The 22,921-nt window shown below is 40.3% G+C and overlaps 1 protein-coding gene across 1 annotated transcript in view; it reads right to left on the reverse strand.

Moving 5' to 3' along the window:
• Window positions 1-703: 703 nt before the first annotated feature.
• Window positions 704-22,921, reverse strand: part of srek1ip1 (SREK1-interacting protein 1) — a 28,191-nt gene continuing 5,973 nt past the window's right edge. Inside the window, exons 4-6 of the mRNA XM_060823766.1 lie at window positions 12,895-13,038; window positions 5,917-5,992; window positions 704-1,998 (exon numbers count right to left, since the gene is read on the reverse strand). Of these exons, the coding sequence (XP_060679749.1) occupies window positions 1,812-1,998; window positions 5,917-5,992; window positions 12,895-13,038 (407 nt within the window). The 3' untranslated portion in view covers window positions 704-1,811. The remainder of the gene's footprint in view (window positions 1,999-5,916; window positions 5,993-12,894; window positions 13,039-22,921) is intronic.

A 22,921-nucleotide genomic window follows, 5' to 3' on the forward strand; every position in this document is an offset into this window, starting at 1 on the left:
CATAACACATACCACCCTTGTTTTGCAGCTGCACTCTTTCCAAGACTCCCTCACACTTGTTTAACAGGATCAATCCTCAACCCTTCCATTCATGCATTTGTCCTACTTCTCAATGCCTATTCCCCACTCATTCCTTGTAACCTGTTCTCAATCCCACTCACCCCTCCCAAATCACTCAATAAAATGGCTTATTCCTCAACACCCAGTCTTTCTCCTTTGCTGACAGTCATACCTATGCTTTGCTCCTAGGTTCTTTCTGACACCTCAAATCTTGTCATTGCTGATCCCGGTAGCCTAATCCTTGCCGACCCTATCAGAAATCCTTCTTTGACTCCAGTAGCCACATCTTCATTAACCCCCACTGACCCTACAATTTCTCTCACCATCATTGCCCCAGTACTCAGGTTCATGTGTGGTTATAGGAAAGTGCAGTTACATGGAATTAGATCATAGATCAGTCATAATCACATGTAATGATACGACAGGTTCAAGGGGTGGACGGCCTATTTGTGATCCTGGTTCTTCTTACAAAAGTCTAATGTTTTACAACTCACCAAATATAGAGTTAGAATTACAAGTAGTCCAAATCATTGACAGTACTGTGGTCTAAAACGCTCTTATATTTGAACTTAATGTTAAGAGTTAAGTTTATGCAAGCCAGTAATGTGTAATGTATTAGGCTGCTGCAGAAGTATACAAACAATTTACAAATGAAGTAATATGTACATTTATTGAAATGTTTAAAAAATGAACATAGATTGTTACAGAGAATAGTTAAAAATTATTTCTGGAATGTGAGTATCACTAATGAAGCCAGCATTTGTTACCCATGCTTAATTGTCTTGCAGCTGAGTGGGAAGCTGGGCCATTGCAGAGTGCAGTTAAGACACAATCACATGGAGTCTCAGACCAGACCAATTAAGATGGTAGATTTCCACACATACAGGGTATTTGTGAACTAGATGGTTTTACAATAATCAACAGTTTCATGCCAACATTACAAAATGAGCTTTCAAGTCCAGATTTATGAATTGAATTTAAATTGCATCAGCTGCCACGGTGGAATTTGAATCCATGTCCTTAGAGCATTAGTTGGCACCTCTGGATTGCTGGTACAGTGCCAACAATGCCACCATTTTCTCTGATCTGAAAATCACAATACAACCTGTAGATATAGTGACATATATGGCTGATCTATAGACAATTCTATGAGAAAAGTAGTAACAATATTGAAATGCTACTGAATGTTGCTTTATATATTTAATTCATCAAATAGTAATTATTACATCAGAAAACAACTGTAATCTTGATAATGCATCATCAAAATAGCCATTTTAGCCCAGCTGTCCAATAATTAAATTGGGCTCCCGACAGTATGGAAGTAGGTCATTTTGCCCAACAAGTTCACACCAAAGAGTAACCCACCCAGACCTATTCCCCTACCCCATATTTACCCCTGGCTATGGGCAATTTAGCATGGCCAATTTGGACTGTGGGAGGAAACCGGAGCACCCAGAGGAAACTCCACACAGACAGTAGCCCTCGGCGGGAATCAAAACTGGGTCCCTGCGCTGTGAGGCAGCAGTGCTAACCATTGAGCTACCGTGTGTAATGTCATCTGTGCAATAAACACATTTTCAACAAAAATGTCAATGTTTTATAAGGTACATTGCTCATAATGGCTAAATATTCTGTTTTCTCTGACTCAAATAAATATTCATGAATATGGTGAACCATGTCCTGCACACGAAAAAGTTTGCAAAGAAACAAAACAGTCTTCGGAACAACCAAAGGATTTTAACACTATATAATTAGTCACTATCTGAAGAACAACTCGAACTGTCTGACGAGGATGGAGAGTCCTTTTCCTTTTTCTTAGCTTTTTGGTGGTGTTTGTGACTTTTGTGCTTGCTTTTCTTCTTATTTTTCTTTTTCTTTTTAAGGACCTTTTGCTTCTTGCTCTTTTTCCCAGTTGAGTCTTCACTAGATGAATATGATCTGTAAAGACCAACATAATTAATTTCCAGCCATTGTAATCTTTCATAGGTAAGATGGAATGTCTCCTAACTCAGTGGTAGTACAGGATTGGATTCCAACATGGGTACTTGCTTTCCATGGGAGATGAATCACACTTTTTCTTCATTCACAAAAGAGCTCTTTAGCTTTGGTTTCAACCTATTTAAGAAATGGTACTCCAAAAGATAATAACCACAGGGAGAGCAATTGCAGAAAACGACAGTTATTTTTCACTAGCAAATAGTTCATAAATCTCAAAACTAAAACTGGAGTTAGGACTTCACCTAGAACAGAATAAAATGGACAAACCTGATCTGAAAAGTTAGAATCCCAAAAAGTAAGACTGTATTGTAATTGATGGACAAAATAAAATGGGGAAGCAATAGCTGAGTGGTATTATTGTTAGACAATGAATCCAGAAACTCAGCTAATCTTCTAGAGACTTGGTTTCAAATCTTGCCATGGGAAATAGTGAAATTTGAATTCAGTTAAAAAAAATCTGGAATTAAGAATCTACTGGTGACCGTGAAAGGAAATATGTCATCCTCATCTGGTCTGGGCTACATGGGATTCCAGACCCACAGCAAATGTAGCTGACTCTCAAATGCCCTCTGAAATGGCCTAGCAAGCCACTCAATTATATCAATTACTACAAAGTCTCAACAAAGACACGAAACTGACAGACTACCTGGCACTGACCTTGGCACTTGTAAAGACAATGGCAGAAACAACTGATTGACCCTGCAAGTCCTAGTTATGAACACCTGGGAGCTGTGCCAAAATTGGAAAAGCTGTCTCAAAGACGAAACAAACAGCCTGACACAGTCATACTCATGGAAGAGACAACATTTCAGACACCACCATCACCATCCCTAGATAGATCCTGTCCCAATGACAGCACAGACATTATACTTCCCCATATTATATTCCATCTGCCACACTATTACCCTTCAGTTATTTGTCTATATTTCTGTGTGATCTCCTTAGGTCCTGCTCACAGCATACTTTCCCACCTAGCTTGGTACCATCAGCAAACCTAGACACATTTTTCTTGGATTCTTATTCAAAGTTTGTGAGAAGATTTGTAGCTCGAGTGCTCGTTGTTGTGGTTCTGTTCGCCGAGCTGGGAGTTTTTGTTGCAAATGTTTCGTCCCCTTTCTAGGTGACATCCTCAGTGCTTGGGAGCCTCCTGTGAAGCGCTTCTGTGCTGATTCCTCCGGCATTTATACTGGTTTGAATCTGCCGCTTCCGCTTGTCAGTTGCTGTCCGCTGCAGTGGCCGGTATATAGGGTCTAGGTCGATGTGTCTGTTGATAGAATTTGTGGATGAGTGCCATGCCTCTGGGAATTCCCTGGCTGTTCTCTGTTTGGCCTGTCCTATAATAGTGGTGTTGTCCCAATCAAATTCGTGTTGTTTGTCATCTGAGTGTATGGCTACTAGGGATAGCTGGTCGTGTCGTTTCGTGGCTAGTTGGTGTTCATGGATGCGGGTTGTTAGCTGTCTTCCTGTTTGTCCTATGTAGTGTTTTGTGCAGTCCTTGCATGGGATTTTGTACACTATGTTGGTTTTGCTCATGCTGGGTATCGGGTCCTTTGTCCTGGTGAGTTGTTGTCTGAGAGTGGCTGTTGGTTTGTGTGCTGTTATGAGTCCTAGTGGTCGCAGCAGTCTGGCTGTCAGTTCAGAAATGCTCCTGATGTACGGGAGTGTGGCCAGTCCTTTGGGTTGTGGCATGTCCTCATTTCGTTGTCTTTTCCTAAGGCATCTGTTGATGAAATTGCGCGGGTATCCGTTTTGGTGAATACCTTGTATAGGTGTTCTTCTTCCTCTTTTTGTCGTTCAGGTGGGCTGCAGTGTGTTGTGGCCCTTTTGAATAATGTCCTGATGCAACTTCGTTTGTGTGTGCTGGGGTGGTGGTTGCTTTCATAGTTCAGGACTTGGTCTGTGTGTGTGCTTTTCTGTATACCTTCGTGGTGAATTCTCCGTTCGGTGTTCTTTATACCATCACGTCTAGGAATGGGAACTGGTTGTCCTTTTCTTCCTCTCTCGTGAATCGGATTCCTGTGAGTGTGGCGTTGATGACCCGGTGTGTGTTCTCTATTTCTGTGTTTTTAATGATTACAAAGGTGTCGTCCATGTATCTGACCCAGAGTTTGGGTTGTAATTACGTTAAAACTGTTTTTTCTAACCTTTGCATTACTTCTTCTGCTATGAGTCCAGAGATCGGTGAGCCCATGGGTGTTCCGTTGATTTGTTCATATATCTGGTTGTTGAATGTGAAGTGTGTTGTGAGGCACAGGTCCAGTCGTTTAAGTATGTCGTCTTTGTTAATAGGTTCAGCGTCCTGTTGTCTGTTATGTATGTCCAGCAGGTTGGATATTGTTTCTCTGGCTAGGGTTTTGTCAATAGAAGTGAACAGTGCCGTTACATCGAATGAGACCATGGTTTCTTCCTTGTCTATGTGTATATTTCTGATGATGTCCAAGAATTCCTGTGTTGACTGTATAGTGTGTCTGGATCCGCTGATCAGGTGTTTCAGTTTCTGTTGTAGCTCTTTAGCCAGTTTGTGTGATGGTGTCCCTGGTAGTGATACTATGGGTCTGAGTGGGATGTCTGGTTTGTGTACTTTACATAGTCCATAGAATCTGGGGGTGTTGTTGCTTTCCGGTTTCATTCTTTGTAGGTCAGTCCTGGTTATCTGTCCGTTTTTTTGTAGATTCCTCAGTGTGTTGTTTATCCTATTGGTGAGCTGTGGAGTGGGGTCAAACTCCCTCTTTTGGTAGGCGTTGGTATCTGCAAGTAGTTGTTCAGCTTTTTGAATGTAATCTGATTTGTCCAGTATCACAGTCATTCTGCCTTTGTCTGCTGGTAGTATGATTATGGTCTTATCATTTCTTAATGATTTTAGTGCTTCTTTCTCCTTGGTGTTGAGGTTGTGTGTTTGTCTTTTCCTTGATATCCTAGGTACGATACTTGGTCTCACTGTTTGTTGTGTCTCTTCTGTCAATCCATTGTTCCTGAGTGTGCATTCTAGTGCTGCTAGGAAGTCTGCTGTCTTGGCGTCCCTGTGGTTGTAGTTAAGTCCCTTGGCCAGTATTGTTCTTTCCGTGTCTGTGAGCTGTCTGTGGGAGAGGTTTTTAACCCAGGTGTGTGTTGTGGTGGCCTCTTCGTTGTGTGTTAGTTTGGCCATTTTTTCTTTCAGTGCCGTTTTTTTGCGGTGTGTGGTCCTGTTCTGTACTATGGTGGCAGCCTGTTCTATGGTCCGGGTCCATTCCTGATTGGTAGTTTTTAAAATTAATGATTTTTGGCGCGCAATTTCTTGTCTGTATTTGTGGAGTCTGTAGTGAGCATCTGTAATCATTACCTGGATCATCCTGAGTCCGTTCTGTCTGGCTGTGTCTCTGGCTTGTGGATTGTTGACTGGTGGTCCGTATCTGACACATTGTGGAAGGATTCGAATCTTTCGGCATTCATGCAGGAATCGGAGTTGTTCATATGTGGCGCTTAGGCGGATTCTTATTTTCAGCCATTAACATAGATTATAAATAGCTGACCCTTCTGCACTCTACCAGTTACAGCCTTGCTTTTCCTAACTTTTGATTCCTGTAGTTATTCAATCCACTATCCATACCCCCAATCTTATGAGCCCTCATCTCACACTTTAATTTTTGTTTGAAACTTTATCATTGTTACTTGGAAATCCAAATGTGTTACATCTGTGTTGGCAAGTAAACTTTATATAAACAACTAATCTTGACACATAAAATGTAATTGACATTTTGTGAATGCTATCGAGCATGACAAGTTTGTCACTCACAACTTGGGACTCCAATTCAAAGCTACTGCAGTCACTATGTACAGCTACACTGTACAAATTTATTTTCCATTCAGCAGCACAATTACCTTTTTCTGTGTTCGTCTGTCTTATCCTTCCTTTTCTTCTTGTGGTGTTCATTCTTTACACCAGTTTCTTTTGTTTCTAAAAAATAATCAAGTAAAACAAAAGTATTAAATAAGACGGTCAAAAGATTTACAATGTCTGGACAATTAACTGTTTTGTATCTAAATCATATCTTTTACATGGTTTAAAAAGGTCATAAACTGGTGTAACACACATCAGTCATAATTTAGTGACTGACTGAAATAGAGCTCCACTTAATTACCAATCAAATTGCTGTTGGACTTACCACATTGGCTTAGACTCAGCTTTCACTTCCTAGATCACTTCATCTCTAACATGATAAAATCTATTGGGTATAAAGGAATTATGTGAAATGGGTTTGGTCAGTCAAATCCTATTCCCAGTTGACATGTCCAGAATTATCCTTAATTTAGCACTCATTGATAATCCCACTCAGATATTACAAAAAGTGGCCAATATAGATAACGGAAAGACATTGTGCTGAAGTAGTTGAGAATGCTTTTTGACTTTGGCATTGAGACTTGAAATCAGGGCAAAATAAAAGGTGTATAAGATTAAGGAAGACCTACTACAAATGCATATTGATTTGGTGAATGCATGCAAGGCTGAGACAGATCACTTTTAGTCTCTCAGAGAATCAAATGATACAGGGCAGGCAGGCAGGCAGGCAAGTGGATATGATGCAGAAGTCCCTAAGAGGTACGACTGTATGATCTATTCCTCTTCCTGTTTCTTATGCTCTTCTACAATGCATCACACTGAACTTTATTTGATAGAAACACAAAGTACATAATTCTACCTTGTTACTTTTAACTATTACTTCGAAACTAGCCTGGGCTTAGTTAAACCACTGGGTAGAAGTATAGTGATATGCAACAAACATAAACCTATTTAAAAAATTGATACATTTAATCTTGTTGATAAATCTTATTTGTGTTGTCACTCATCACAGTTTAGCAAACTATTACTTAAGACACAAGTTCCTCTGTTTAAGCTTATAAATTACCTACGTAAGCTCACAACCCTGAAAATTATGTAATCTGGTCTTTAGGTGGTATATTAGCTTTCGTCTATATACATTGTTATACAACTATCAATACTGATGTGGAAGTGCCAGTGTTGGACTGGAGTGGACAAAGTTAAAAATCACACAACACCAGGTTTAACAGGTTTATTTGAAAGTATAACTTGTGTGATCAATAGTGATGGCATAGTAGCAACTGAAAGAAAAGTAGCCTACTGATGACCAAGTAACCACTGCGAATTGTGGAAAATCCAACTTGGTACACTAATATCTTTTAGGAAAAGAAGTATGTTATCCTTATCTGGTTTGGCCTATATGCGATTCCAAATCCAAAGTAATGTGGTTGACTCTTAACTGTTCCTAAAATGGTCAATCAGTTCAAGGGCAATTAAAAATAGACAAAAATACTGGCCTTGCCAGCCATGCCACATTCCTGGTAAGAATAGCGAAAAAAATCAAAGTATTTTGTAAATGGATGATGGGAAACTCCATTTCCTTTACAACTTGGATTCGGATGCCTACTCCACTATCAACAAAAACCCACTGTTCATGCTATTTTACAGCCACGGTCATTCAACATGGAAACAGACTCTTTGGTCCAACCAGTTCATGCCAAACACTGTTCCAAACTAAACTAGTCCCACCTGCCTGCTCCTGGCCCATATCCCTCCAAACCTGTCCTACTCACAATTTATCCAAATGTCTTTTCAACATTGTAATTGTACCCACATCCACCATCCACCACCTTCTAAGGAAGTGCATTCCACATGTGAAGATGTGTAAAGAATTTGCCTCTTATGTACTTTTTAAATCTCTCTCTTCTCACCTTAAAAATGGTCCCCCTCTTCTTGAAATCCCCCATCCTAGGGAAAGGGCAACTACCATTAACTCTACCTGCACCTCTCATAATTTTATAAACTTCTACCAGATCGCCTCTCAATCTCTGACACTCCGGTGAAAAATGTCCCAGCCTATTCAGTCTTTCTTCTAACTCAAACCTTTCATACTCAGCAATATCTTGGTAAATCTCTTCTGAACCCTCTCCAGCTTGATAATATCCTTCCTATAACCGGGCAACCAGCACTGGACACAGTATTCCAGAAAAGGCCTCACCAATGTTCTGTACAATCTCAATATAACTTCCCTACTCCTATGCTCAAATGACTGAGCAATGAAGGCAAGTGTGCCAAACGCCTTTTTCACCACTCTATCCATATGTGACGCAAACTTCAAAGAATTATGTACCTGCACCCGAGGTCCCTCTGTTCTACATTACCCAAGGCCCTACTGTTAATTGTGCAAGTCCTACCCTTATTTGTTGCGCCAAAATGCAATATCTTGCATTTATCCAGATTTACCCCATTTTCTATTAACTACCCAATTGGTTTATTACCGTCCCCATTACATGTACAGATTCTAATCAAGAGCTCCATTTCAATGAAATTCTGAACTACCCAGGGATAGCATTCTAGAAAATCTACGAATGCAGGAAAGCAATAGCTTTTTGCATTGAATAAGTTCAAAATTAGAAAATTAAAGTAGGTAAAAGATAAGTCAGGATGATCAGTATGGTTTGGAGGGGGCCTTGCTGGTTGTGGTGTCCCCATGTGTTTGCTGTCCTGCTGTTTCTTCAGTGTTGTTTGGTCAAAATCTTGGAATTCCCTCTCTTAGGGCATTGTGGGTCAACTTATAACATGTGGACTGCAGTGGTTCATGAAGGCAATTTACCATCACCTTCTCAAGGGCAACAAGGATTGAGTAATAAATACTGGTCAGCCAGAGATGCCCTAATCTCATGAGTGAAATTTAAAAATGTTAGTACAGCCAGAAATAATGCAGACTTGGTCAAGATATACTCCCATATACATACATAATTTGTCAAGAGAATCTAACCACTGTGCCATTACATTTACGATTTGGATGAGGGAAGTAAATGTAATATTTCCAAGTTCATTCATGACACAAAACTGGGTGGATGTGTGTATGGTGAGGAGGATGTAGAGACTTCAGGGCAATCTGTGATCTCCTTCCTAACGAAAGGATGTTGTGAAACTTGAAAGGGTTTAGAAAAGAATTACAAGGATGTTGCTGGGGTTGGTGGGTTTGAGCTATAGGGAGAGGCTCAACAGTCTGAGGCTATTTTCCCTGGAGCGTCAAAGGCTCAGGGGTGACCTTATAGAGGGGGATGGATAGGATAAATAGACAGGTCTTTTTTCTGGAGTGGGGGGAGTCCTGAACTAGAGGGCATATGTTGAGGGCGAGAGGGGTAAGATATAAAAAGGGACCTTAGGAGTAACCTTTTCACACAGAGGGTGGTGCGTGTATGGAACGAGCTGCCAGAGGAAGAAGGCTGGTACAACTGCAGCATTTAAAAGGCATCTGGATGGGTACATGAATAGGAAGGGTTTACAGGAATATGGGCCAAGTGCTGGCAAATGAGACTAGATTAGGTTAGGATATCTGGTCAGCATGAACGAGTTGGACCGAAGGGTCTGTTTCCGTGCTGTACATCTCGAGGACTCTAATTCAGACAAGTTGAATGGGTATGCAAACATAAGGTAAATGCAGTATAATGTGGATAAATGTGATATTATCCATTTCTGTAGGAAAACAAAAGGTAGAGTATTATTTAAATGGTGATAGGTCCCTTTATAAATGTAATATATATTTATACTAGTCACTGAATGCAAGCTTGCAGGTACAACAAGCAGTTAGGAAGGCACACGGTATATTGACCTTCATTTCAGCATGGTTTAAGTATGGGAACAAGAAACTCTTGCTGCAGCTATATAGGGTCTAGGGGAGATCACACTTGGAGGATTGTACGCAATTTTGGTCTCCTTCACTACATTCACTCTTAATTTTTCCTGCCACTTCTTGGACTTTTTTGGTTATGTAGGTGGTATTGGCTTCTATAACTGACCTTCAACTTTGAATACCTGTATAAAATCTCCCGAATAATCTTCTTTGGTCTTCATAGAATTATCTCAGTTTCTCCACAGAACTGAAGTCAGTCATTCCTGGTACTATTCCAGTAGATTTCTTACGTACCTTTCCAAGACTTTGATATCCTTTGACAGTGTGGTGCTAAATGTTAGGCACAGTACTACAGCTATTCAGCGATTTATAAGGATTTGGCATGACTTCCTTTCTTTTGTACAACTGTGCCTGTACACCCAAGTTCAGATTATGAATATAAATCAAGGTGAGGCCAACTCTTGGTGATCATAAGGGGAGCTTTTTACTTCCTTACAGTCTGAAAAATAATCATTAATTTTTAATCACTACTTAAAGGCCTTTGGTTAATTTTGAATCCATACTGCCACTGTCCCATGAGCTAGTGAATCTATTACATACGATCTTTTCATTTGATAAAATAATCTATGTCTTATATTCCTCCATTATTTCAAATAATCTGATGAAGCTTGTGAGACACATTGAATTTTCTCTCCTAAGAATTACAGTGGAAGATGACTGGAAGAGCAATAATTGGTCAGGTTGGCATTGGAGAGACATTTGCCCACTTGCCATCACCTCAGAAGTTAAGTGAATAAGTACAGTTAAGGCCCTTAGGTGTTCAATTAATGATCATTTAAGGGCTTTGTCACACCACTGCCCCAAATATTTGTGTTCCTAGCAGGTTAAGAAAGTGGCAGCTTGTCGAATTGGTAACATGGAGTGGTCAGCTAGCAGTATTGGGAAAGAAGAATTGGTGAGGTGGTTGGGCCCTTAGCATGGGGAGAAAGAAATCTCTGCTGAAAGCCACCCCCCCAATTCTGTCGCTAACCTCACGTACCATCTCCTCCAGTGGCACTCACCACCATCTGCTGCTCCAAGACACTGGTGCTGCTGTCCAAGCAGCACTTTCAGCTCTGTAGAGGATGTTACTCATAGAGCTACCAGCCTGATTGATCCTGCTTGTAATGATACACCCACCACTGACACAATTTAGTCTAATAATAGAAAATCCCAAACACTGAAACAGCTCTGAGCCTATTGCTAACATACTAACCTCTAAGTCCCATTCTAAGGTTTGAGGACTAAACTCACATCTGCCATTCTAGTGTAGTATGGAGTAAGTAACACACTGTCAGAGATGCCATCTTTTGAAAAAGACTTTAACCCTGCTTAGGTGGCTATAAAATATCTGAGGGAAGTACTTTGAAGAACAGGAGTTATTGCTGATGTGCTGGGTAATATTCATCTTTCACTCAATACCACCAAACAGATTAACTGATCATTATCATATTGCCACTTAAAAAAAATTGCCAAGTGCATTATAACTGCCACAACACTTCAAAAAGTGCTACATTGGCTGTAAAGTGCTTTGAGACATCCAGTAGTTGAAGATGATTGATGACGGAAAACAGCAAAGATCGGTTGATGTTGTCTACATGGACTTCAGTAAAGTCTTTAACAAGGTCCCTCATGGCAGACTGGTACAAAAGGTGAAGTCACATAGTATCTGGGGTGAGCTGGCTTAGTCAAAAGGAGACAGAGGGTAGCAGTGGAAGGACACTTTTCCGCATGGAGGGCTGTGACTAGTGGTGACAAGGATCAGTGCTGGGACCTCTGCTGTTCATGATATACATAAATGATTTAGAGGAAAACATAACTGGTCTAATTAGTAAGTTTGCGGACAATAAAAAGATTGGTTGAGTTGTAGACAGTGAGGAGGACTGTTAGAGGATAGAGCAGGATATAGATCAGCAGGAGACCTGGGCAGGAAAAATGGCAAATGGAGTTTACTATGGGAGGTGATGCATTTTGGAAGGTCAAGTGGAAATTATACAGTGAATGGCAGAAGGATCTGTGTGTGCAGGTCCACAGACCATTGAAGGTGTCAGTGCAGGTAGATAAGGTCATAAAAAAGGTTTATGGCATGCTTGCCTTCTTTGGAAGAGGCACTGAGTATAAGGATGGACAAATTATGCCATAATAGAATTTACAGAACTTTAGTTAGACCACACTTGGAATATTGTGTAAAGTTCTGGTCACCACACCAGAAGGATGTGGATGCTTTCGAGAGGGTACAGGAAAGGTTTACCAGGATGTTTCCTGGTATGGGGTGTTTTTAACTATGAAGAAAAGTTGGATAGGCTGGATTTGTTTTGACAGGAACGAAGGGCAACCTAACAGAAGTTTATAAGATTGCAAATAGCATGGATAGAGTGGAAAGTATAAGGCCTTTTCCCCCCAGAGTGCAGGGGCCAATTACTAGGGGACACAGGTTCAAGATGCGAGGGGGAAATTTAAAAGGCACCTTTTTCACACAAAAGATAGTGAGCGCCTGGAGCGCCAGAGGTGGTGATGGAAGCAGACACAAAAGCAGCCTTCAGGAAATACCCAGACTAATAAGTGAATAGGAAGGAAAGAGAGGGATACAAATCCTGTAAGTGAAGAGTTTTAATAAGAAAGGGCAAAATGTCATGGTACAGGCTTGGCAGGCCATAGGACCTGTTCTTGTGCTGTATCGTTCTTACTATGAAAAGATGATAAAAATTGATGTCTTTTTAAAAAATTAGGATGCGAGCTTTGCAAACAAGGCATACATTTGTTGCTCATCCCTAATTGGTGCCCAGAAGGAGGTGGTGAACTGCCATAATTTCAAACCTTTGGTCTTCTGGTGTCACTCTTACATCTGTGGAGGACTGAAAGGTTGTGGCTAGAGGTATCATAGTTCTACTCCCATGTGCCTCATTGCTTGAGGATACCTGACATCCGGGCAACTTTTCTGTCATAGACAGGACTTTAGCTTGACATGATTGATTCCTAAATGCCCAATTAAATGATTGAGCAAGCCATTTAGTTACATTAAACCAACATCAGTCCATCATGGAGCAATGATAAGTGCCAGACTTACTGAGATGAATTAAAAACACAGGGAAACTGCAAATCATAATGCTTACTTTCATTATGCAGCATGGTATCATACCTTTTTTATTAATAATATCCTGCAGCTGCCGAAGCTCTTCTTCGTCCTCCGTGTCCTCACTGCTGGTACTACTGACATCTAAAACAATATCTTTTTTCGGATCCACGCGGACAAAATTTCGACATTCAAAGGTCAGATGGCCAGCTGAAATCATAACAAAAGTTTATCACTTAACAAAGCTGAGGTTTAGAATGCACTTTGTTCACAATTCATAAGCATTCGTTCTCACACGCAGCAAGATGTGAATAATATCCAGGTGAAAGTTGAAATAACATTTGCACCCATTACTGCTAAGGTAATATTCACCAAGGGAAAGCCTAATCTTAGATATTACTACTAACCACCCCAACAATATCCTGGGGGTTGGCATTAACTGAAACTCAACAGGACTAACTACATAAATGCAATGGCTAGTACATTAAGTCAGAAGCTGCTTTAGTGCACACATGGCTCACTTCCCAACACTCCAAATTACTCAATCATTGAACGGGCACATGTCAGAACAGTAGCAGATTTTCTTCACTTGTCTTCATGAATACAGCTGCAGTATTCAAGAGCTCAATATCACCCAAGATAAAACAATCTGCTTGATAATTTGTTGATCCACTAGCCTAAACATTCATCCTATACATCACCATCATACCATAAATGCAATGTATAATATTTACAGAGTGCACTGCAGCAACTCAGTTCTTCCATTGGTTGTGCAGGCAGTTGCAAACTATTGAATGGATTAGTCAAAGAATATGAAATTTTGGAAGAGGGAACACTTATTTTCTTTTTTGGATGACAAACTGGAATGAAGTCATACACTTTCTAATAAGGCTAAAGTACCAGGAGTGTTTAGCAAACTAAGAGAAAACACATTGGGATTGTGTGGTATATTTGCAGTTGTACAAGACTGCTCCATAACGTGACAGAGCAAAGTGTGCATGTTTAAGAAACATTGCTTGACAACAGCCATGATGTTGATGTAGTTACATTTTGCTGCAGTCCTGCAAGGGCAGTGAAGTCAGAATTTTCTTATGGTCAGCAAACTTCCTTCTCTCTATGGAAGTGAAGAGACAAAAAAAAACTCCAAAAGAAAATATCCTGATATAATTCTCACAAAGCTAGTCCTTTTCTTTCTAAAAGCTGTTCCTTGGCTCAAGTTCCTTGACCTTCATTTAGTTTAGAGGGGTAATAAACCAGGCCGGGCACCTCACCCTAGTTCCAAACTTCCAGCTCAGCACTGTCCCCACGACTTGTCTGGACTTGTCCTACCTGCCTATCTCCTTTTCCACCTATCCACACCACCCTCTTCTCCCTGACCTATCACGTTCATCCCCTCCCCCACTCACCTATTGTACTCTATGCTACTTTCTCCCCACCCCCACCCTCCTCTAGCTTATCTCTCCACACTTCAGGCTCTCTGCCTTTATTCCTGATGAAGGGCTTTTGCCCGAAATGTCAATTTCGCTGCTCTTTGAATACTGCCTAACTGCTGTGCTCTTCCAGCAACACTAATCCGGGCTCCGATCAGACTGGTTTGATACAGAGATGAAAAGGATTTTGAGAGGCCTTTTGTTTATGTGTAAATAGATTAGACTTCAAGCCAAAGTGGTCATGTTTTAGAAGTGACCTGTGTAATGAAAGGGGAGCGGTCAGCTCTCTAGCTGAGCAATTTAGTCGAGTTCAGAACTGGTTGGGAGTTCAACAGTGAGCTGTGTGGAAACTCTCTCTTCTGCCCTTTAACTTCAACCTGTAAGCATCTGACCCCTTTTTTTGTACTATGTTTTAAAGGAGGTTTGCTTATTGGGACTCTTGTATGTATTCAGAATAGCATACTTAAGTCTAGTTTGCATAACTGAGTTCTGTAGAGGTTCTTTATTCTGTTCTTCATATTTCATTGTGTAATTTTCAGAATAAATATTTTGTTGTCTTAAACCTGGTAGTCAACCTTGCTAACTTAATCCGAGTAATTTTCACTGTATACTTACCGAAACAAATCGCAAAGTTATGGCTTGGGCTGCCAGCTTGAGAATGCTTTGAGTGGTCTGGCCTAGTCCATAACATAATAAAAGATCTGGGTCCACCCAATTAACTATCAAATTGAAGAACGACTGTCAACCTAAAGACAGTAGCCTGTAATCACTGCTAAAGTCAAAAGAGAAAAACTCTCCACTTCAATCAGTTCTAACAATATACACACATGCAACATTAAAGCAATTTATTGCAGCATTTCCATATAAGAGAGTAGCTTTCTGGTCTATTTCAGACAGCAATTAAGATTCAGATGTCAATCATAGTCATACAGCACAGAACCAGCCCCTTTTGTCCAAATTGCCCATGTTGACCAGGTATTCTAAACTATCCCATTTGTCCTAAATCTCTTTAAAACTTTCCTGTTCAAGTACCTGCTCAAATGTCTTTTAAATTTTGTAACTGTACCTACCGCTTCCTCTGGCGGCTCATTCCATACATGCACTACTATCAGTGTTAAAAAGTTGTCCCCAATCCCTTTTAAATCTTGCCCCTTTCATCTTAAACCTATGCCCTCTAATTTTGGACTTCCCTAGCCTAGGTAAAAGATTTTGGTTGTGACCTTCATGATTTTATAATCCTCTATAAAGTCACCACTCAGCTGCTGATGCTGTAGGGAAAGAAGTCCCAGTCATAGAGACGTATAGCACAGAAACAAACTCTTCAGTCCAACTCGTCAATGCCAGTCAGATATCCGAAATTAATTTAGTCCCATTTGCCAGCATTTGGCCCATATTCCTCTAAACTTTTCCTATTCACATACCCATCCAGATGCTTTTTAAATGCTGCAATTGTACCAGCCTCCACCACTTTCTCTGGTAGCTCATTCCATACGTGCACCACCCTCTGCGTGAAAATGTTCCTCTTAGGCCCCTTTTATATCTTTCCCATCTCACCTTAAACCTATACCCTCCAGTTTTGGACTCCCCCTACCCTGGGGAAAGACCTTGTCTATTTACCCTATTCAGGTCCTCATTATTTTAGTTCAAACCCTCCAACCCTGGCTATATCCTTGTAAATCTTTTCTTAACTCTTTCAGGTTTCACAACACCGTTCTTACAGCAAGTAGACCAGAATTGAATGTAGTATTCCAAAAGTGGCCTAACCAATGCCCTGTACAGCCACAACACGACCTCCCAACTCCATTAATCATTGCACTGACAAATAAAGGAAAGCATATGAAATGCCTTCTTCACTATCCTGTCTACCTGCGACTCAACTTTCAAGTAACTATTAACCTGCGCTCCAAGGTCTCTTTGTTCAGTAACACTCCCCAGGAGGGAATCTGTTTAGCTCAGTTGGCTGGATTGTGGTTTGCAGAGCAGAATGATGCCAACAGTTGGGTTCAATTCCCATCAACAGTTTGAGGTTACCATGAAGGACTCTCCTTCTCAACCTCTTCCCTCGCTTGACGTCTGCTGGCCCTTAGGTTAAATCACCACCAGTCGCTTCTCTCAAAATGAGAGCAATCCCTATAGTCTGGTAAGACTACAGCGACAACAGCAGCAACAACTCCTCCCCAGAACCTTACCATTAAGTGTATAAGCCCTGCACCAATTTGACTTTCCAAAATGCAGCATTTTACATTTATCTAAAATTAAACTCCTTCTGCTACTTCTTGGCTCATCGGCCCACCTGATCAAGATCCCATTGTATTCTGAGGTGGCCCTCTTCACTGTCCACTACACCCCCAATTTTGGTGTCATCTGCAAACTTACCACCCATACCTCTTATGCTCACATCCAAATCATTTATATAAATGACAAAAAGCAGTGGACCCAGCATCAATGCTTGTAGCACTTCATTGTTCACAGGTCTCCAGTCTGAGTAGCAACCCTCCACCACGTCCTTTGTGTCAGTTGTGTATCCAAATAGTAATCTCTCCCAGTAATCCACATGGTCTAACCTTGCTAACCAGCCTACCATGAGAAACCTTGCCAAATGCCTTACTGGTGTTCATACAGATCATGTCTACCACTCTGTCCTCATTAATCCAGCCTCTCCTTATAATTCAAACCCTCCAGTGCTGGCATCATTGTAATTGTTTTTCTGTACAATTTCTAGTTTAATAACAGGATGATCAGAAATGTACGTTGTATTCTGGAAGTCACCTTGCCAATGTCTTGTACAGTCGCAACATGACATCCCAGCTTCTATACTCAATGCTCTGACCTATAAAGGGAAGCCTTCTTCACCACCCTTACTACTTGCAACAGTACGTTCAAAGAACAATGAACCTACACCCCTAGGTCCCTCTGTTCAACAACATTCCCCAGGGCCCTACCATTAACTGTATAATTTCAACCCTTGTTTGCCTTTCCAAAATGAAACACCTTGTACTTATCTAAATTAAACACCACCTGCCACTTCTTGGCCATTGGCTGACCTGATCGAGACCTCAGACTGCACAAGGACAGTAGATTTACTTCCATGGATCACATCAGTTAACCAGATAGCACAGTTCAGTTTTTAAATGACAACGTAACTACTCCATGGTTACCTTTGTTGTTAATAACTTTTTTCTTTAAAAAAAAGTCCAGATCTGAAATCAACGTGTCATATTTTATTGAATCAAATAGTTCTACAAGGTTAGTTTGAACCACAATCATTAGTACTTTATAAACTCAAATTCATCATGTGTGATATCTTTACTAAGGGTTCATCAAGCTTTCCCTGTGGCATCACCCCAATGATTCTGTTCCAGATCAAATATGGTGCTTTTAGTGTCAGAATTATTCCTTCACAATAAATCATTCTTTCCCATCCATAGAATTGCATGTTGTGATTTTGTTTTGAATGATATGAATGCTCAATTGCTGGATATTTTGAAATTCATGTGTTTAATTCCTGTTGCATATGTGAGGTAAATGAGTATCTGTATTGTTGTTGCTGTCGGACATTGAATCATTGGAAATTTTGGCAGAATTCTTTTGGTTGTTGTAGAGTGATCTTGGCTTCCTGTGACAACAGCCGAAAATGTGTTGCTGGAAAAGCGCAGCAGGTCAGGCAGCATCCAAGGAGCAGGAGAATTGATGTTTCGGGCATGAGCCCTTCTTCAGAACTCATGCCCAAAACGTCGATTCTCCTGCTCCTTGGATGCTGCCTGACCTGCTGCGCTTTTCCAGCAACACATTTTCAGCTCTGATCTCCAGCATCTGCAGTCCTCACTTTTTCCTGTGACAACACTAATATTTTCAGTTCATACAATGGCTGCACTAACTAGTCATTGTTCTGAAATCTTTGCTGGACTCAAGTTTAATTTGGCTCATTTAAGTTGATGTGTACATTGCATTCCTTGTGACAATACAAACATTTAAATGATTTTTTAACAACTATTCTGACACACACTTCTCAACATCAGGCTAATGACTAATTCCTGTTCTTCTGACACATTTGATCTTAGGGAACTTTCATTCTTCTGCTAGTTTTTTCACTAATTCAGAATTCTCTTGCTGTAGTTCAGTTATCGAAGAGTTAGCAGATTTTACAACTTTCAGTTTGAAACTAACATAGATAGAATACATAAAATTCCCAGGGCGTGGAAACAGGCCAGTCGGCCAACTTTGTATTTCATTCCTTTTGCAGGAGGACTCATTTTTGTTTGTCAATGAAAATACATGGTCTGCTTTATGTGTATTTATGTTAAATAAATTCCCACATATCTTCTTGTAAACACTGACCCCACACATCATCTTGGAAACATGGCCTGTATCACTTATAAGTCAAGCATAGCATACATTTCTGAGCTAAAAAATGGGTTAGGATTGACTTATATGAGAAGTGTATGCCACAACGTGCATTTTAGTGCCAAAGAAAACGTTACATTGTATTATGATCCACTGACCACAGCATTTCACTGAATGTAACATTCTGAATTTCTAGGCTGGGATGTGAACTCATTTTTTTAAGCTGGTTAGTACAGGCTATATTACTAGTTCAATAACAAACATCTACAATACCCCTAAATACAATTTAATATAGGCAAGTGAGAAAAAAAATGTGATTTAGGAAAAATAAAAGAAGGCAACATATCAAAATAGTATCATTTTAAGTGGGATGCAGGAACAGAGGGAATTGGGTGTGGAGATTCACAAGATTTTCAAAAAGGGGAGATAAAGTTGCAAAGGCAATTAAGAAAGCATGTTAGACACTTAGCTTTGTGAATGTGGGTGATTGAACTTAAGAAAAAAAGAAAATCATAATAACCTTTACAAAACTCTGGTTCCATCAGCTGGTATACAATGCTCAACTTGGGCAACACAATACAGGAAGGATAGCAATGTACTGAAGAGGTTTACCAGAATAATATCAGGGATGAGGAAGTTTTAAAATGTAGTTGGAAAAATATTTGAAAAGAACTAATTAGAGAAGAACTAATGAGAAAAAGGTTGGGACTACTCTTTCAAATATCTTGAAAAACCCAATAGTCCAAATTATGATGCAAGATTTTGCAAAACCAAAGCATCATTTGTTCTCACAAATGGAGGTAAAACAAAATCCCTCTCTTTTTCAACACCCTTTCACATTTTTTCCCTTTCCCATCTCCTTTCCCCTTCTCTTTCATTATCCTGTTTTCTACTGTCTTGCTCATCCTTCTTCTTCCACCTCCTTATGGGCAAATTAATAATACCCTGCACATAGTAATCTAAACATATCAGAACCTCTGGAAGATATTTAACAAATCAGAGTGTTGAAGGTACTGAGGAAGAATTAAGTTTTAAAGAGACCTTTGAAAGGAAGAGAGGTGCAGCCAGACAAAGAGGTTTATGGAAGGATTTAATATACACTTAAAATGTTAGTGAGATTGCATTTTGAAAATTTTAGCAGGAAAATAATACCAGAAGAACACTGAACTTAAATGATTTCTCACTGAAAGAAATTGATGCTTAAGGGTATAGTTGAGAAAATGCCCTCTTTATTTACAATAATTTACATAGCACATTTAAGGTAATGATGTGTCTCAAGGTGCTTCATAGCAACATTACAAGATAAAATACAACATTGAGCCAGGCAAGATATTAGATCAGATGACCAAATGTTTAGATTAGATTTTTAGATTAGACTTACAGTGTGGAAACAGGCCCTTCGGCCCAACAAGTCCACACCGACCCGCCGAAGCGAAACCCACCCATACCCCTACATTACCCCTTACCTAACACTACGGGCAATTTAGCATGGCCAATTCACCTGACCCGCACATCTTTGGACTGTGGGAGGAAACCGGAGCACCCGGAGGAAACCCACGCAGACACGGGGAGAACGTGCAAACTCCACACAGTCAGTCACCTGAGTCGGGAATTGAACCCGGGTCTCTGGCGCTGTGAGGCAGCAGTGCTAACCACTGTGCCACCGTGCCGTTTAGTCGAAGAGGCAGCTTCTAAGAAATGTCTTAAAGGAAGAAAACAAGTTAGAGAGTTGCAGAGGTGTAGGGAAGGAATTCCCAAGTTTAGTGCTTAAACAACTGAATGCACAGTGATTAATAGTGAAGCAAGTATAATAAGGAATGCACAATAGGACAAAATTAGAGGAGTCCAGGTATTTAAGGATTGTGAGGTTGAAAGAAGTTAGAAGTAGGGAGGGGCCCGGCCAAGGAACGTGAACTTTAAATTTAAGGAACTGCTTGACCCAGAGTAAGTGAGCACGGGCAGTTGGGGAAAATGACTTGGTGAGAGTTAAGAAACAGCAGTTGAGTTTTAGATGGAATTAAATTTCCAGAAGCTAGAATGAGACAGACGAGCCATGAGTGCATTCAAGTAGTCAAGTCTGGGAGGTAATAAAAGGTATAAATGAGGGTTTCAGCAGCAGAATTGAGGCAAGTGCAAAGTCAAGTGCGGAAAGAGGCAATCATAATGAAAACTATATATGAGATCAAAATCTCATTTCAGAATTATTTGTGACACCAAACTCAAAAGTGGTTTCAGCTCAGACTGTTGCCAGGGATGGGTGAAGTCGATAGGTTGGAATGGATTGTGGAGCTGATACTGAAAAGAATGGCTTCAATTTTTCCAGTATTTGTAAAGCTGGGTGTTGTCAACCAAGTCAGTAACTTCATTGATAATTTACTACATTCTTCTCACAGATTTTTCAGTTTATTGATCAGAAAATGTGTTTTATAGTTAATTCCTGCAATCTTTTTGCTGTGGTCACCTATTCACTTGATGAATGCCACATCAAATACTCATAATGCAACTACATTGCTTGTAGAAAGTATTTCTTCATGTAACATTATCTAAATACAAAATAGTCAGTATTCAGTTTAAAATATGTTCGCACATATAGATGAATTAAGAAAAAAGCTAACCTGTAACAAAATTACAAATCTATTTAAAATTGCAGAGAAGACTGCTAATTGTTTTTCATAAATAGGAAATTTTTGATTGTGACTGCAATGAACAGTAGAAATTGTTATTCCCCTGAGGAAAAATAATAATTTTTAACTGAGCATAGGGAAATATCAGCGTCAGCAAAACACTGGATTAGAATAAAAGATAATGGTTAGGTTACCATAGTCAAACTGGACCATAGGGCTGTTCTCTCATTAGACAGAAATGGCAGGCTTTGGTATAACCTGTTGGCCACCAGCCCTCAGTGGAAGGGAGAGGTTGAGGAGCAGTGTCCTTCATGGTAACATTAGCCAGTGTGGGAATTGAACCCATGCTGTTGGCATCATTATAATTATTGTTGACCAGAAGAAACTGGATTTATGGGAGCACTGCTCCCTCTCCATGCGCTAAAAACCTGGTCATCAGGTGTGAGGTATTCTTGGTGAAGCTGCACATTGTGCAGGTCGGGCCCATTTGCTGAATCTGTGCCTTTGCAGTCACCTGAACTATTTTCCATTCATTTTGAAATCAAAGATGGATCGTGTTCACAGGAACATCATGTACATAAGCAGGAGAAAGATATACTCAATGCTGCCTTCATCTTGTTGGCCACCTTTGTGTGTGACTGCATCAAGGTTGAAAATGTGTTGCTGGTTAAAGCACAGCAGGTTAGGCAGCATCCAAGGAATAGGAAATTCGACGTTTCGGGCATAAGCTGTGCATAGACCCTTGGAATGTAAATACCAAGTAGATTCTATCTGTCCCTGGTTTTGTACAGGATGGCCTTGTTGCAAAGGATAGCTCAAAGTAGTTGGACCGTTCAGTTTCAGCTTTCCTTCCTGGAACAATCTGCAAAGAAAATTCCCTTTGACTACAAGTCCATCAGGAAGTAGCCAACATATAACAGACCCTGCAGGAAAAGGAGAGGGTGGATCCTGTTGCATTGTTCCCTGAACAGGCCATTAAAATAATTTGGTAAAATGCCTCATTATCACAAATGTCCAACAATACCAAGGCTTAAGTTGGTTGGTGGTGAGAAGGGCACTGCCCTTCAAATCCTGTGCACATCTGGTCTAAGTGTGCCACCACATGGTGCCCTTCAAGAAGCTGCACTGGTGAAGAGACTTGTCACTCTTCTTCTGGAACGTGCCTTTGCAAAAATGGTCTGGACAGAGATGCAGTGGTCTTTGTCAAGGTTTGTCCCGTGCAACTCCATAACAGTGCACTCTGTGCTCTATGGGCTGTTATTTGGAACACACATTGAGACAAACATCAACTGCACCTGCAGGGTGATCAATTCGGTGAACGATGCTCTTTGGTTTGCCTGAGACCTGTTGGTCTTCCAGTATAAAGAGTTGACATCAACTGAGTGTTACAGACTACACATTCCAAGGTCCAGGACTATGTGCTGAGGTATGCACTAAAACTAGGGGAGGCTGCCAAGGTGCAATGAGGAAAGACCTCCATCTAAGGATTTTTTTTGAGGTATAACTAGGCTCTGTGCAGTTATCTCAAAGTACATAAATAGTGTCCTGCATGAGTTAGAAATGCCTCTGGTTTTTCAAACTGCAGAGATTGGCAAATTCCAATTTTTGTTTTTCTTGATGCGCAAGTATAGAACTGTTCTAGTACCTATGAATATAGATAAAGGTTTTTTTATGAATAAAGTACATTTTTGCCAT

Source organism: Hemiscyllium ocellatum, chromosome 1, assembly GCF_020745735.1.
Source record: "Hemiscyllium ocellatum isolate sHemOce1 chromosome 1, sHemOce1.pat.X.cur, whole genome shotgun sequence".
Taxonomy (NCBI): Eukaryota; Metazoa; Chordata; class Chondrichthyes; order Orectolobiformes; family Hemiscylliidae; genus Hemiscyllium; species Hemiscyllium ocellatum.